The 14,043-nt window shown below is 37.9% G+C and overlaps 1 protein-coding gene across 2 annotated transcripts in view; it reads left to right on the forward strand.

The window, feature by feature from the left end:
* Positions 1-14,043, forward strand: part of Cntnap4 (contactin associated protein family member 4) — a 258,872-nt gene that overhangs the window by 142,649 nt on the left and 102,180 nt on the right. The window contains exons 1-2 of one of the 2 annotated variants that reach the window (XM_033757934.1): positions 1,534-1,654; positions 3,422-3,569. In XM_033757934.1, coding sequence (XP_033613825.1) covers positions 3,539-3,569 — 31 coding nt within the window. In that variant the 5' untranslated portion in view covers positions 1,534-1,654; positions 3,422-3,538. Of the gene's footprint in view, positions 1-1,533; positions 1,655-3,421; positions 3,570-14,043 lie in introns of those variants that run through there. The other variant, XM_010609481.2, reaches the window with a different exon arrangement.

Here is a 14,043-nt window from a genome sequence, read left to right on the forward strand (position 1 = left end):
AAACCCCCAAAAAAAAAAAAAAAAAAAAAAAAAAAAAAAAAGCAAAAGGTTGCCACTCACAGATAGAGGCCGTTCCATTTCCCCGCCGGTAGTCGCTGTCATCTTTTCTCTCCAATCCCTCGAGGTGCTGAAATCATTGTGCTGACATCCATCTAAATCTATGAACTTACATTAATTCTGAAAAAAGTGAGATCCTCTGAAGTGTTATATAATTAATCATCCAGCTGTTCACTTGGCAAGGAATCATAATTAGGGAATGTATTAGTCTGCCAGAGGCACCCAGGAAATAGAATCAAAATATGAGATCTGATTAGACAGCATGTTGCTATGGATTAGAACTGGACGTCTGCAGACTGAATTCTCAACCCTGGCTGCGTAGCTCCCCGACGCAGAGAGCTTTTAAACATGTGCACACACATACACTCCCTCATGTGTGTGTATACACACCTATGTCCAGGGTCTGAGTGCTGGAAAGTTTTACTGTGTGCTCTAAGGTGGAGAAGCAGTGCTCTGCATAAACTGACCATTCTGAAAGAACAAGAGAATAAAGGGACATCAATTTTTCAGGCGAATGTTCTGAATTTCTAAACAATGGAGTGCATGGTGCTGTAGAGACAGAATGGGTATAGATGCTGGCAGTGCAGTATGGAATATATGTGATCTTTCTTGCTAAACCCTCAATAGGTAATATTGACCAGAGGAACAAAATGGAGCTTTTTAGAAAGGTCTGATTATTAGAGTTTACATACATGTAGGGTTAAACAGTATTCCCTGTTTATGTTCTGTGAAAGGTCTAGCAATGTGCTCTGTAAAACAGAAATAACCCCCTTCCCCAAATCAACAACAATGATAAAAAACGGGGGAAAAGATATTCATGTGACCAGAGTTGCAACGTGCTGGGTAAATACCCTTGGCTTAGTGATACAGTGCACATCCACACGAGAATGTGCTCTGAGAGGCTGTATCATTGAGAAACTTGTCGAAACTTGTTTTTTCTAAGCCTGTCTTTTCCATACATAAGCATCCAAGAAATATAACTTATCGAGAGCCACCCTGGGCCAAGGAGTGTTCTTCGTATTTTAGATGGAAGTCAGTAAAGGTTCCTACTTTAGTGATACCTGCCTTCCAGTAGGACACTGTGAGGAAATCTACAAATAATAATCAAACAAGAGAAGACCCCCTCCCAAAATAATGAAAAATATGAAGAGGATAAAATAGGAAGATCTGATGTGCAAGTGCCAGGTGCAGTCTTTTAGAAACTGTGATGAGCAAGGGCCTCTTGGGTGGTAAATATTTTAGCTAAGACTTGAAATGACAGAAGGAGATGATTGTGAAAGGATCAGGGGAAGAATTTTCAGAGTACAGTCAGCCCCGGGGCAGAGGCCCTTAATGGAGCTCGCTGTGGCTTGTTCAGAGAGAGCAGTGTGGTTAACCGCAGTGGACAAGGTTATGTTTGGGTAAGGAGTTTGGATTTTGTTTAAGAGGTGAAACAGGCAGTGGGATGACACAGCTTAATTTACTTCCATGTATCTTCCTGGCTGGTCCTTGGGGCAGAGGTGGGGGTGCCGGTGGTGAACAGAAGAATAAACACAGTCAAGAAGCGTCTATCGAGGTAGTTCTTGAGACACCACTGAATGGGACACGGTGGATGTAGGTGAGCTGAAGAATGTTTTGGCTTTTATCTAGATGTCTTCCCAAAGCCTCATGGGCTCATAGGTGGGGCTTTGGGAGGTGACTGGACCTGGGTGTGTGATACTGGACTAGTCCACTGATGGGTTCATACCTGTGTGTGATGTTGGGAGGTGAATCCAAGCGGGGAAAGATGGGTCATTATGGGTGTGTATCCTGGGGGGACCTCTTCTCTTGATGGCCTGCCCCTCCCTGCCTACTATTGAGCTCTTTCTCCTCTGTCATTCTTGTCTGCCCTGCCTCGGAGCCAACTAACTGTGGACTGAAAACTCTACAAATGTGAGCCAAAATAAACCTTTTCTCCTTTTAGTTGTGGATGTTGGTTTGTCGGTTATTGTGTCTCAGCAATGAGAAAGTAACTAAGACAAAGAAAGATGCCATAGTTTGGATATAATTGGGAAGTGCCATCACAGACGTGCTTGTGGTTTAGAAAGCTGAAAATTGAGTCTATGAGGGAGTGGGAGGTGTAGAGAATTAATTATGTGGGGGAATCAAATTGAGTTCATTATGAAACACTCAACTTTCATTTTGAATGTATTAGAAAATATTTTGGGTAGATGCTAGTAATGGGGGATATTTGCCAAACAGAAAGAAAAGCACACAAAGGAAGCAGAGTCCCTGGGTCTTAGGGCTCCGAGAGTGTTTGTCTATGCCCATCTACCTGAGGTTGCCTTAATGATCTGGTCAAGGCAAAGGGACCTACCATGTGCCTGCATAAGTGTGTTACTCCTCCTATTGTTTCTGTGTATACTTACTGTACAGTTAAAAAGAGGAAAATGAAGAAGAGGAATAGAAAGAAATAGAGGAGGGTAGGGGGAGAAATAAAAATGAAATATAAATTATTGCAAACTACTGCTTCTTGCTGACTTCTATATATCTGAAGCGTGTCATGCAGGAGAAAATAAAAGTGACTTAGATGTTGGGTGCTGTAGCATGTAGGGTTTGCAGGTGAGCTATGTGTCAGGTAATGCCTTCTGATATTGTGCAAAGCACTCAGCTCCTGCTCTTTCTGTGTAATGGTTTTGCAAACACCAGAGGTTTTCTTCACCTTTCTGGCCTTTTATTTCCTCATCTGCAATTTGCCCATGCTGGCTCAGCATCGTTCTGAAGGTCTCTAGCTTTTGAATTTTAGAATCTGTAAGCTAATTACAGGACTTTTCAAATTCTTACTGTTTCCCGTTTCGCTAAACAATCTGAATATGATATCGGGCAGTGTATCGATGAGGCTTAGCCATCGGTTATCACAGTATAATTCCTACTTGAATGTTGGAATGCTTTAGTTTATGAGTACATGAGATGGCGATACAGCTGGAATGTGTCATAACTTCACTCATTCATCGATGATGTGAGCAACTTCTTGGCTGAATTGTACAATGGTTTTTCAATATTTTCTCAAATTTGTGTGCTACCGCAGTAGCAGCCACAGACATGATGCACTTTTATGTTTAATCTGCATTTTACAGAAGGAATCAGTTTGAAGGTATTCTGTGTAGTTAAAAGCTCATTTAATGGGTATAGTGGAATTTAAACTACTTTTAATAAAAAGTAGAGGCAACAGTAACTTCTATGGTTAAGAGACATTATGACAGAAGTTTTAATATGATTTTGTTAAAAAGGTGACACTTTTCATATTGAAAAAGCAAATCATACATTACTCATAGACATTATAGGTGACAAACCAAGATGGATGTTCTCCAGATACATTGATTTTGTTCTTTCTCTTTTCTTCTAGGGTTTTTCGGGGAATGTAAATGCAGACAGTGTAGTGTACTATCGGCTCCAGCCTTCTATCAAAGCCAGATTTCTACGCTTCATCCCCCTAGAATGGAACCCCAAGGGCAGAATTGGAATGCGAATCGAGGCGTTTGGCTGTGCATACCGTAAGTGTTTCTCCCGCATGCGGAAATGGATATCAAAGGAGATGTTTAAAAGCCAAAATGCAAATTGAAATAGACTTTTTAGATATATAAAGAAATATAAAGTCAGGAATGACATTTGTGGAAGGTTTTTTTTGTGCCTCTATATGTAAATATTTACTTTATTTGTTCAATTTTAATATTTTAATTCAGAAGTGAAAGCATTTTGTAGATAGATGGTTAGATGATAAAGGGATAGATAAATGTTTGTAGATTCTATCCAAATACATATTTTTTCAGATCTAGTATTATTGATTAGATCCTAATCTTCAAATGTAAGAGCTTTCCCTCAGGGGTTATATTTGTAGATGTTTCATTTAGACACCCTGAATTTAGTAAAAGAGACAGTGGTCCTTTTAGTATAACCAGTCAACTGTTATGAAACCAAAGAATGTTTTTTCTCTCTAGTCTAAAAATAATATGTCATGCAATTCATTTTTAAATATGTTATGCCCTCAGCATAAATTAATACAAAAAGTAAAGACTACTGCCAGATTATAAAATGTATTTGAAATATTTTCACATAAAAAGAGTAGAAACCACAGATTTCACTTAGTCTCCTCTTAATGAGGCATTTTATTATATCTTTTGGTGTGGAGGGGATCTAAGAGTTATTGATAGTCCACCTCAAGCCACACCATCCTGTTAGATGCTCTTTTATTATAGAACAATGTGTTAGTTAATATGATCTACAATTATCAGACGAGCAGTCTGAGGTTTGGAGAGAATCAGTAATTTGTCTGACACCTCACAACTATTACACGGAAGAATCCGGGAAAGAACTTGGGACTTTTCAATTTTTACCGCCTCATTTCCCCTAGTAAACATTTAGATTTTAGCCATTCTAAAGCTTCTTTCACACACATTCTGTCTCTTAGTGATGTAATCCCAAATAGATTCTGGTTTACTTTGTTTACATAAAAGATGAACACGTGTAAAGAAGTCCAGTGACAGAGATGCGTAAACTATCAGACAGAGACCATATTGTACAGATCGCCCAGGCCCTTGGAGAGTAAGTAATGTTTCTGGTACTGAACTCTTCCATCAAACAATCATCAAACTCCTTATGTTCCCTCCAGGGCTTTGGAATAACAATAATAATAATAATAATAAAATAATAGAATTAGAGATAGTAATATAAATAGCATTAATTTTCATAATTCTTCATAGAAAATGTTGCTTGAGTGCTTATTGTATGGCCTTGAGTATTTTTATATTCACTATGCTACACAGTTTATAATGTCTCAAAAGAACCCAGATAAATATTACTAGGTAACTATAGTGCTCCCCTTCCCCACTTTGCAAATGATAGCTAAATTTAGAATGCTCGACTTGCTCAAACCACATAGATGGGAAGTGGCAGAGCTGGGTTTGCAGCCAAGCCTGGGACTCAAGCTCCTGCCCTCTCCAGCTGTTGGATTGCAGAGCTGTTGCTGCCAATGGACAGCCTGCTTCTCGCCATCTGCTCAAATGAACTGCTGGCTTTCTTGGCTTCAACAATGCAGCTTATCTTCTCCAGTTATGTTTAGCTCCTTACTTCACAATTATCACATTAGTAAAAATAACCTTTTAAAAAATCCCACCCTCACTAAGATTCTGGGACCTAGAATTCAGACAGCCAATCTTATTTGGCTTTGGGTCACAGAATCTAACAAAGCTCATGACACGCAATGGACAATTAGCAAAACAAATTTCAGATGTTTCTTATTTCTAGTTCATTCTCTACCTCTATTTATTTTCAGAATTCACCTTGGAAGATTTTATTTTTAATACATCACAGTAAGAGTTCACCTTTACTGGGTGCAAATTATGTGTCATGTGCGGTGTTTTAGAGGTATATTCTAATTTAATCATTAAAAAACCAGTTGTTTAACAAGAGGAAAATGAATCTTAGAGAAATTTAGCAATTTGCAAAATTTCACATACTTAAATACTCATTCAACCTTGGCCGTAAATTCAGTGCTTATTTCTGAACACTGCTCATGATATACATACATTAGAAACTCTGAAAGTATGGGTTCATTGTGTTCTCTGTTGCCATGTAACTCCAGATAGTTCCAGACTCCCCTCACCTTCTGGGATTTCCGACTCTGGAACATTCCCTTTGCTGTCTTTGGAGGAAGGTCACTGCTCACATATTTAATGGATGTCCTTTTCTCATTGGCTCAGAGTTGAGTGCCACTGTGATTTAAAATTTGAACTTGAGTACATGTAAATGACAACAGGAATCAATGTAAAATGATGGTTGGGTAATTTTAAATTATTATTAAAGGAGAAAAAAGTAATATACTTAGTGAAAAAATATACTTATAAATAACCAGAAATGAATCCAAGAAGGGTTGGATATACCGACCGCATAGGAACGTATTTGAGCAAATAGACTTTAACTCCCTGTATGTGCCATCATCACACTCACATTCTCCCTCAACTTGTAGCACCAGCCTTGACAAAATATTAATTTATTAAACAGGTTACTATATAGCTATCATTTATTGAATAGCTATCATTTGTCAGAGACTGTTCTGATTTAGTCCCAACAACCCAGTGAAGTAGGTGCACGAATGTCACCATTTCAGGCAGGAGTAAGAGGAGATAAGCAGAACTGTCTACTGAATGAGCCATAGAGTTTGCTGTGGGTTGCTTGGCACAGGAATAGTTAGCTGGCAGCATTGGCTTTCTTGCCCTTAGAAGAAAGAGCTCAGGTGCTATCAGCACAAGCATTCAGCTGCAAAATTTGGGCTGCAGATCCTCATGAGCAGCACACATCCAAGATCAGGTTGGATTTTCTCCAGTCACAAGAAGCCATTCTCCTGTGGTCCCTGGGTGGGGGTGGGGGTTGTGGTGTTAGAGATCCCTTTCCTGGATCCCAGCCAGAGAACTCCTATCCATGCCCGATTAAACAGGCCTCTCTTGAACTTGAGGAAGCCTTGGGGAATTGCATGTGGCTCCCTAGCCTCTTGTGCCTCCACATGTGTTAAGTCATCATGAATCATGGGCAGGCCTTTATCTGAGCCATCTCTCTTAGAACTGTCCATGTCTCCTGATGTCGAAGGGAGTGAACCTTACAGATATCGGGAACTTTGTCTAGGATCACATGATATGATTTAAACCCAGACTTTAAAATCAGTTACATCATTTCCAAAAGCCCGTGTTCTTGATGACTACCTGAATCATGCATGAATTTGCCATTTAAGCACATACATGATTGCCATTGCTATCAGAGAACTCTATTATGTGTTGGGTATAAGGAGAAATTCTAAAGTAATCTTTACTTTCTCAGTAAAGATGGTCATGTACAACGTTGCAAAATTAAACCAACTAAATGCAAAATAATGCATTTAGAGGGACTGTGAGGGATAAAGTGATGGCTACATTGAGATTAGTATAAGGAAGTTTATGACAGTAGGATTTGAAAGTAAGATGCAGACATATCCACATGGGAGTCTGGGAGGAGGGCTCAGTAGAAGCAGCACTGCCCAGGTCAGCTTTGGAAAGACGATTGTGAGGATGATCGGGTTGTATTTCAGAATGGTCAATCAGACTGAAATGAGAGGTGAGGGTGAAGGGGTAAATCTAGAGGCAGCAGCTCATTAGGAGGCTTTTGTTCCTGTTATCAAGATATTGTGGAACCCCAAACTAGAATAGTAATCAATGAAGAAGGAAGTAGGGAGATTCAGAATGTACTGAAGATACCGAATAGAGAGAGTTTGGTCATTGTGTGTTAAAAATAAACAGAGTTACTGGATTTGAACACCCGACCAAAAGGTGGTGTCATTTGCTGGGGCAGGGCACTAGAAAGCAAATAGATTCTGGAAGGGAACAGGAGAGCTAATTATTTCCATCTTGAACTCATTGAGTTCAAGTACATGTGAAATATAGGATGTTGGAACTCCAAGCTTCTAGTTTGAGGAAATAAAATTAAAATCCAAATATCATTATTGTTAGTCAGTCATGAAGAGTCCACTTTGTATCTCTGTTAATAAAATTACACATCCTGAAAAGTCATAGTGCATTTCTACTATAATTAAAGAAAGTTCTTTGGACAATTTTTTTCAGGTAGTACATACATTTTTCTACCAGGACTCCTCTTGTGCCTAATGCACATGTTTGCTGAAGTAATAGATGTAAACTGGCCCCTGGGTTACTGCAGGGAACATGGCTATTGTGAGAACCACACGTAATTTTATGTCCTCTACCCCAACAAATGAAAGCAATAACTTATTATGAAAGGACATCAAGTGAATGGGAAATCCATATCAAAGAGTATGTTCTACTTTTATGTCGGTGAACTTGAAGTTATTTCCTGAGTAATGAGTGAAGTAGGAGGTAAATTTTATGGGTTCACAGGGAAAGTATAAATTTTAGATATCTTGGCTATCACAACTGGAAGTTTATAGATCCAGATAAGAGAGGTAAGGAAGGAAAAAACTTATGGAAGAAAGGAAGGAAAAGACAGGAAATTTTTGAGTGACAAAGAAATGTTTCTCTGCTAAATGTAACATAGACAAGAAGCAGTGGTAAACAAAGGCAGGAGAAGGAAAATAACTGGGTGACAGTGAATGTATCTGACACCTGATAATCTTCCATCAAGCCACAGAGATAATGCTCTTTAATTGTGGATGAAGTGCTGAAGTAGTTGCTCTTAGTACAAATTCTAATTTTTTTCTCTAGTCTCAGGATTAACATCCTAATTTTGTAATCCATGATTTCTTTTTCTTCAAAATAAGAGCATCCAAGGGCCAGGGATTTAGCTCAGTGGTTCTACCACCTGCCTCGCATGCCCAAGTTTGATCCCCAATACCAAAAAAAAAAAAAAAAAAAAAAAAAAAAAAAAAAAAAACACACGCTTTAAAAAAAAAAAAAAAAAAAAAAAAAAGGAATAAGAGCATCCAACTGCCTGGCTATGTTGAACTAATTTTAGTTTCTCTGACAGTTTCATGATTTTTCTAGCCTTAGGGTCTTTCTGTCATGCCTAGGGCCATTACCACATGACCTGTCTTCATTCTTCCACCCAGATAGTTCTCTCACTCATAGTCCCAGTTTCCTGTAACTTCTATGACACCTCACATTCAGACTGGAGGATATTTCCAACCATCACGGAATGGCCTTTCTTCTCCCAATCATAGCAAGCCCCTATGGTTGCAAGCAGATGTTCCTGTTCTCCTATTAATCCTCAGCACTGATGAATGAATGAATGGAGGCAGGCTTGGTGAGTCTCAGGAAGGCCTTCTCCATCAGCTGTGGGGGACCCTCCTCAAGATCAGGCATAGCAAACAGGCAGAATAGAGTGAGGAGGCTGGATGAGAATGAATTAGAGAAGTGTAAATCTTGTGTTCAACTGCTTAATTTCCAATTGCTAAATTACGGTTCTATTTGATAAATGGAAAATAAGTCATCAATTATAAAATGCACATAACTTTTTAAAAGTGAGAATTTATATTTCATAACAGAAAATATTAAAATTTGAAATTGAACACTATTAGTCACTTTTTCTGTACTGTAATAAATTCTTGAGAAAATGAATGTATAAAGAGAAAAGGTTTATTTTAGCTCATAGTTTTGGAGATTTCAGCTCATGATTGATCGGCTCCTTTGCTTTTGGGCCTATGACAAGTCAGCTTGGCAGCAATGTGTGGCAAAACTCCTTCCCTCATGTCTAGGATATAAAAGTGGGTGCATGTGCTCAATGACCAGACGATATTCTACTAGACCTTACCTCTTAAAATTTCCACCCTTCCCAATAGCACTGCTTTGAAAAAAGAAGGCTTGAACATATGGGCTTTGGGAAACATACAGCCTAACCTAGGGCACTCTCGTTGGTACATTTCAGCTTAAAAGTCATACCTAGGAGACATAAGAATGCAGCATGGCAAACACACATACTCATCTAGGTGAAAAACCCACTGAAAGAGAGCTAGGTACTAGTCTGTATACTTAGGATGCTGATCTACTTAGAATACCTCATGCCTGGCTAGGGGGAAAACATCACAAGTAATTAGATTTATGAAAAAGATATAGCTATAATTGAGTTAAATACCTATTTGTTGGGCAATCCCCACATGCTGACTGCTAAAATCTTGACCAAGATGAATTAGACACAGATCCTGGTTCTAGATTATTTATCAGATAATACAATAGCTGATGAATCCTATTGTATGTCAAGGTTTAAAAATAAGATAGCTTCTACTCAGCCTAAAGTACAAAAGAATAAATTCTATCATTCTTTGCAAAACTTATAGCTTTTAGATTTTAACTTGATATGTGGAATTCTACTACTCTTACAATCAAGTTAGCTCTTCTAACACGAGAAAATAAGGAAACCATGAAAACCCATAAGAATCATGTCAAAAGAACTCAGGGCCAATGGAGGAGGCTCTCACCTACTCAAAACCAGAAATGTTTTAACATCAACAAGAATAGTAAGTGCAAAGGTTTGAAATGTATTAAGCTTATCTGAGTGAAATGTTTTATGATAACAATTCTTTAAAAGCCCCATTAGTCAGCAATGGGAGACATTAAGACTCCAACTCCTTATCTTGAAAACTAATAAAGACAAGAAAATATCACTTGTCTTACTTTCCTTTGTAATTGGTTCCAAGGTAACCAGATAGAAGAAGAGTTTCTCTTAAAAAATCATATGAGACAAAAAACGCACAATAGAATTTAGAATATGTCCATTGAATGGGTCAAGATAGCTGTAAATGTTCATGAAAAGAGAGGTAATTTACCTTTTGGTGTATCGTGGCAACATAGTTTTTACTGGGGTATTTACAAGTGTTAGATAAAATGTGTCTTAAAAACTGCTTCCAAGATTTGAAGTGCAACTCAAACAGGTAGAAACTAGAAAGAGGGGATTCTTTAGAGAAAGTTTGGCTCTGGGATAGCCACATCCAACTGGCTTTTTTTTTTTCTTTTTTTTTTTTTTTCCCTAAGGATAAGCAGAAAATAAACAGATTTTACAAGACTGTGGAGTCAGAAGTCCAAGTTCAAGGTTGCCTGAGAGGCTAGAAATTGAGGAGGGGATACTCAAAAAAGAGACTTAGAGAGGTAGAGCCCTAGATTCTGTGTATTCACTTCTCCTGAGTCTTGCTTATCCCTGAACTTCACATTTCCATGACAAAATACCAAGAATCTCAGGAGAAAGCAGGAGCCAGGAATTTAAAGACCTAAAGATTTGAGTGTCTTCCTGCTGCTGGGAAGACTACCTCTGGAGCTCAAGTCCAGATAGTTTAGAGGGACTTATTAAACATATTGGACTTTAAAGTGAAAGGCTACAAGGACATCGCTTTAGGATTAAGACCACATTGGAAGATCTATTGTTATGTCAAAGGGCTAAGTGCTAAGTCAACAAGACTTGGAAGAAGTCTTTCCAAGGTCAAGGTGATCTGATAGTAATTCCTCTTCTTGTGGACCACTTCCTTTTACTTCCTCATTCCTCTCTCGTGCCCATCCCTTTCCTGTTCCCATTTTCTCTGAACTCTTATTTACATATGTTTTTCACTTATTCAGCTTAAATATCAGTTCCTCGGAGATGTTCCTCATCATCAACCTAATTTCCATCTTCCCCATAATTCTGTTTTTTCTTTCATGCATGGCTTTGAAAATATATCTGATGATAGCTATTGCTTCTGGAGTAAGATGGAATCTCAGTGTTTTAAGTTTGCATTTCTCTGATGGCCAGAGACATTGAGCAGTTTTTCATGTATTTATTTGCCATGTGTACTAATAAAAAATTAAAATTAAAAAAAAATGTGTGCATAGGGGATGATTGTCCTGTTATCTTTTTCCTTTAGACTGGGGCATACGTGATGACAAGATACTTCACTGTTGCTTGGTAGCATTCAGCACCATCTGTGTGCAATAATGATTTGTTAAATAGATGAATTAAGGAATTTTCATTAGGCATGATAAAAACACAAATAAATATATAAAATCAAGCATTTATTACACTCACACAATAGCCATTAACTAAAAATAGCCCAGAAAACTCTCTGAGATGAACACATCATGAGATTATAAATATTCTTGATATTGAAATGATATTAATATTATAGAAAATAATAAATGTTGATGCATTTGGATACATTCATTTGATCGCTACAGTATTTTTTGTGGAATATGAGTGACTAGAGTTATTCTCTATGTATTCCAAAAAAAGAAACTAGGAATCAGCATTTAAGTGACTTAGATGACTTTACAAAAGTTACAAATAAACCTCAGAGACAGAAATACACGTTAAATCCTCCAGTGATGCACTCAAGTGTCCTTGACAGGGTAGATGTTACTAATTTCAAATCTATTTAGGAGGTGAGTTTAGATTGATCTTTAAGTGGCAGTGATCATGTTTGTCCTCATCAGTACCCAGCCCAGCATGTTATTACTGACCCTAACTCCATCTATTTAAAGCCACACCAGTGAAATCACTTTTCCCTGTGGTTCTATGCAGCACTTGCTTCTGTGTTTCCTTCCTTTTTATAGCATTAATTTTAGTTGTTTTAAACTTAAGACTCCTTTAAATCATTCCATAATCTCTTATGCTTCTATGCAAAAATAGTGCAACCTATTTCCTGTTGATTTCTTGAGTGCTTGGTCTCTCCTCCGTTGCTTTAAAAACCCAATTTAGTAATGCAGATCTCAAGTGCCAATACATCAAGCTGTTGCTTTAATATTTCACTGTGTAATAGTCTAACAGTGACTAGCTCTGATTTATGTTTCTTAAAAGTCAGAATTGGACCTCTGTTTGCTTAGTAATTCATGGGTAATAATTTTTAAATAAAGACACAGTGTGATCAGTGTTTAAGGCTGACTCCGTGTTTAACCACGAAGAATTTGGGTTATAGCCCTTTTTTCCAGCCAATAAAAGACCTATATTATTTTTCCCTTTGGTCTTTAAAGGTAGAATTCTTGTTCTATTTATATTTTGGGGATGATTTTTAAACAATGAATAGAGGATTATAGTGTCTTTTTCAAGAAGAACCCTTTCATGACCTTTAAATAACTGAACTGTATTTCCAGTTCATATATTTTCTTTTCTAATTTTTCTCTCTTAAAAGTTTAGTCACCTGACCTCATCAACAATGCCATAATTCATAGTTTAACTCTCAGAATCAATTTGTTCCTGAAATGTCTTTCAGAGACAAATCTCTCCCACCTCTACAACTTTCTTCAAGAACCAAATCTAGTATAAATAAATAATACATATTCACTTTCCATGATACAGTTGAATAGGCAATAAGGTTATTCATTTTCAGAAAATAATCTACTTGTTTTTCCTTTCAAATAGCCCTTCTCCTGTCACCTGCCTCAGAATCACTCTGGATCAGGGTCTCTGGATTCTAGGTTAAAGTTCCAGAGATTCTAATTCAATGCAGTGATGCAGATCTCCAGTGCCGATATATCCTGCTGTTGCTTTAATATTTCACTCCCTATGTAATAATTTAACAGTGACTTAGTCTGATTTATGGTTCTTAGAAATAAAAATTGGATCTCCATTCAGTAATTCATTTGTAATATATTTAAATAATGAAGACACGGTGTGATCAGTGTTTAAGGCTTACATTAAGAAGAAGAGTTTTGTCTGTAGTTTTCTCTAGTGATAAAACAGCTGGTGGACATCAGGCAGGGGATGTCAAATGTTCATAGAGCCCTCAAGAGATTCTTCTCAGTTGATTCTAATATGACTGCACCAGGCAGCTTAATTTAAGAAGCCACACTCTTGGATATGTTTCTTAGAAAGTGGGGAGGACATTGGTTTTTCAAGTGACAACCCCTCAAAATCTGAGAAGCATCAAATTTCTGGAGTAGGGTGCAGGGTCAGGGGAGAACACCGGGTCCGCTAGGATGTATTACAATTTCAAGTATGTTTGCATGTCAAATGTGCAGGGGTAGAAAAGCAGTTTGCTGATCAAGGAGATAAAGCATTTCTGTAATTTAGTTGACATCTGTCTTAGAGGCTAAGGCAGATCACCTCTCTTACACATCTTAGAAATCATTTGGGACCTCGCCCTGATGTAGAAGCAAAGCTCTGAACAAAGACATGAATAATTTTATCCCAGGGATGTGTGTCTTCCCCAGTAGACTGTGAACTCTTTGGAAAAAAAAAAAAAAAGAAGTGTTCTTTGTTTTTATGCATGGCTGTGTCTTCTGCTCTGTTCACAGAAAGATTTCCGTAAATATGTGTTGCGTGAAGGAGAGCCAGGCATGCATTTCAGCAATGCCCCTCTGACACAACTCCCTCGCAGGCCTTTGAGTATTTTCTATTGGAAAGCTTTTAATCCCACAGGACAGATCGCATTTCTGAATCCTGTAAACAAAACAGGCTCTACCCCGGGTTACAGGGAAAATTGATCTGAGAGCGGGGCCCACAGACTTTATGAATCTCTTCTTTCCTCTCTTCTTGCTCTAAATGAGCAGATGTGAGATGGAGCTATTCACTGAG

The sequence above is a fragment of the Fukomys damarensis genome, unplaced genomic scaffold (assembly GCF_012274545.1).
Source record: "Fukomys damarensis isolate Sample0158 unplaced genomic scaffold, DMR_v1.0_HiC HiC_scaffold_32, whole genome shotgun sequence".
NCBI lineage: Eukaryota > Metazoa > Chordata > Mammalia > Rodentia > Bathyergidae > Fukomys > Fukomys damarensis.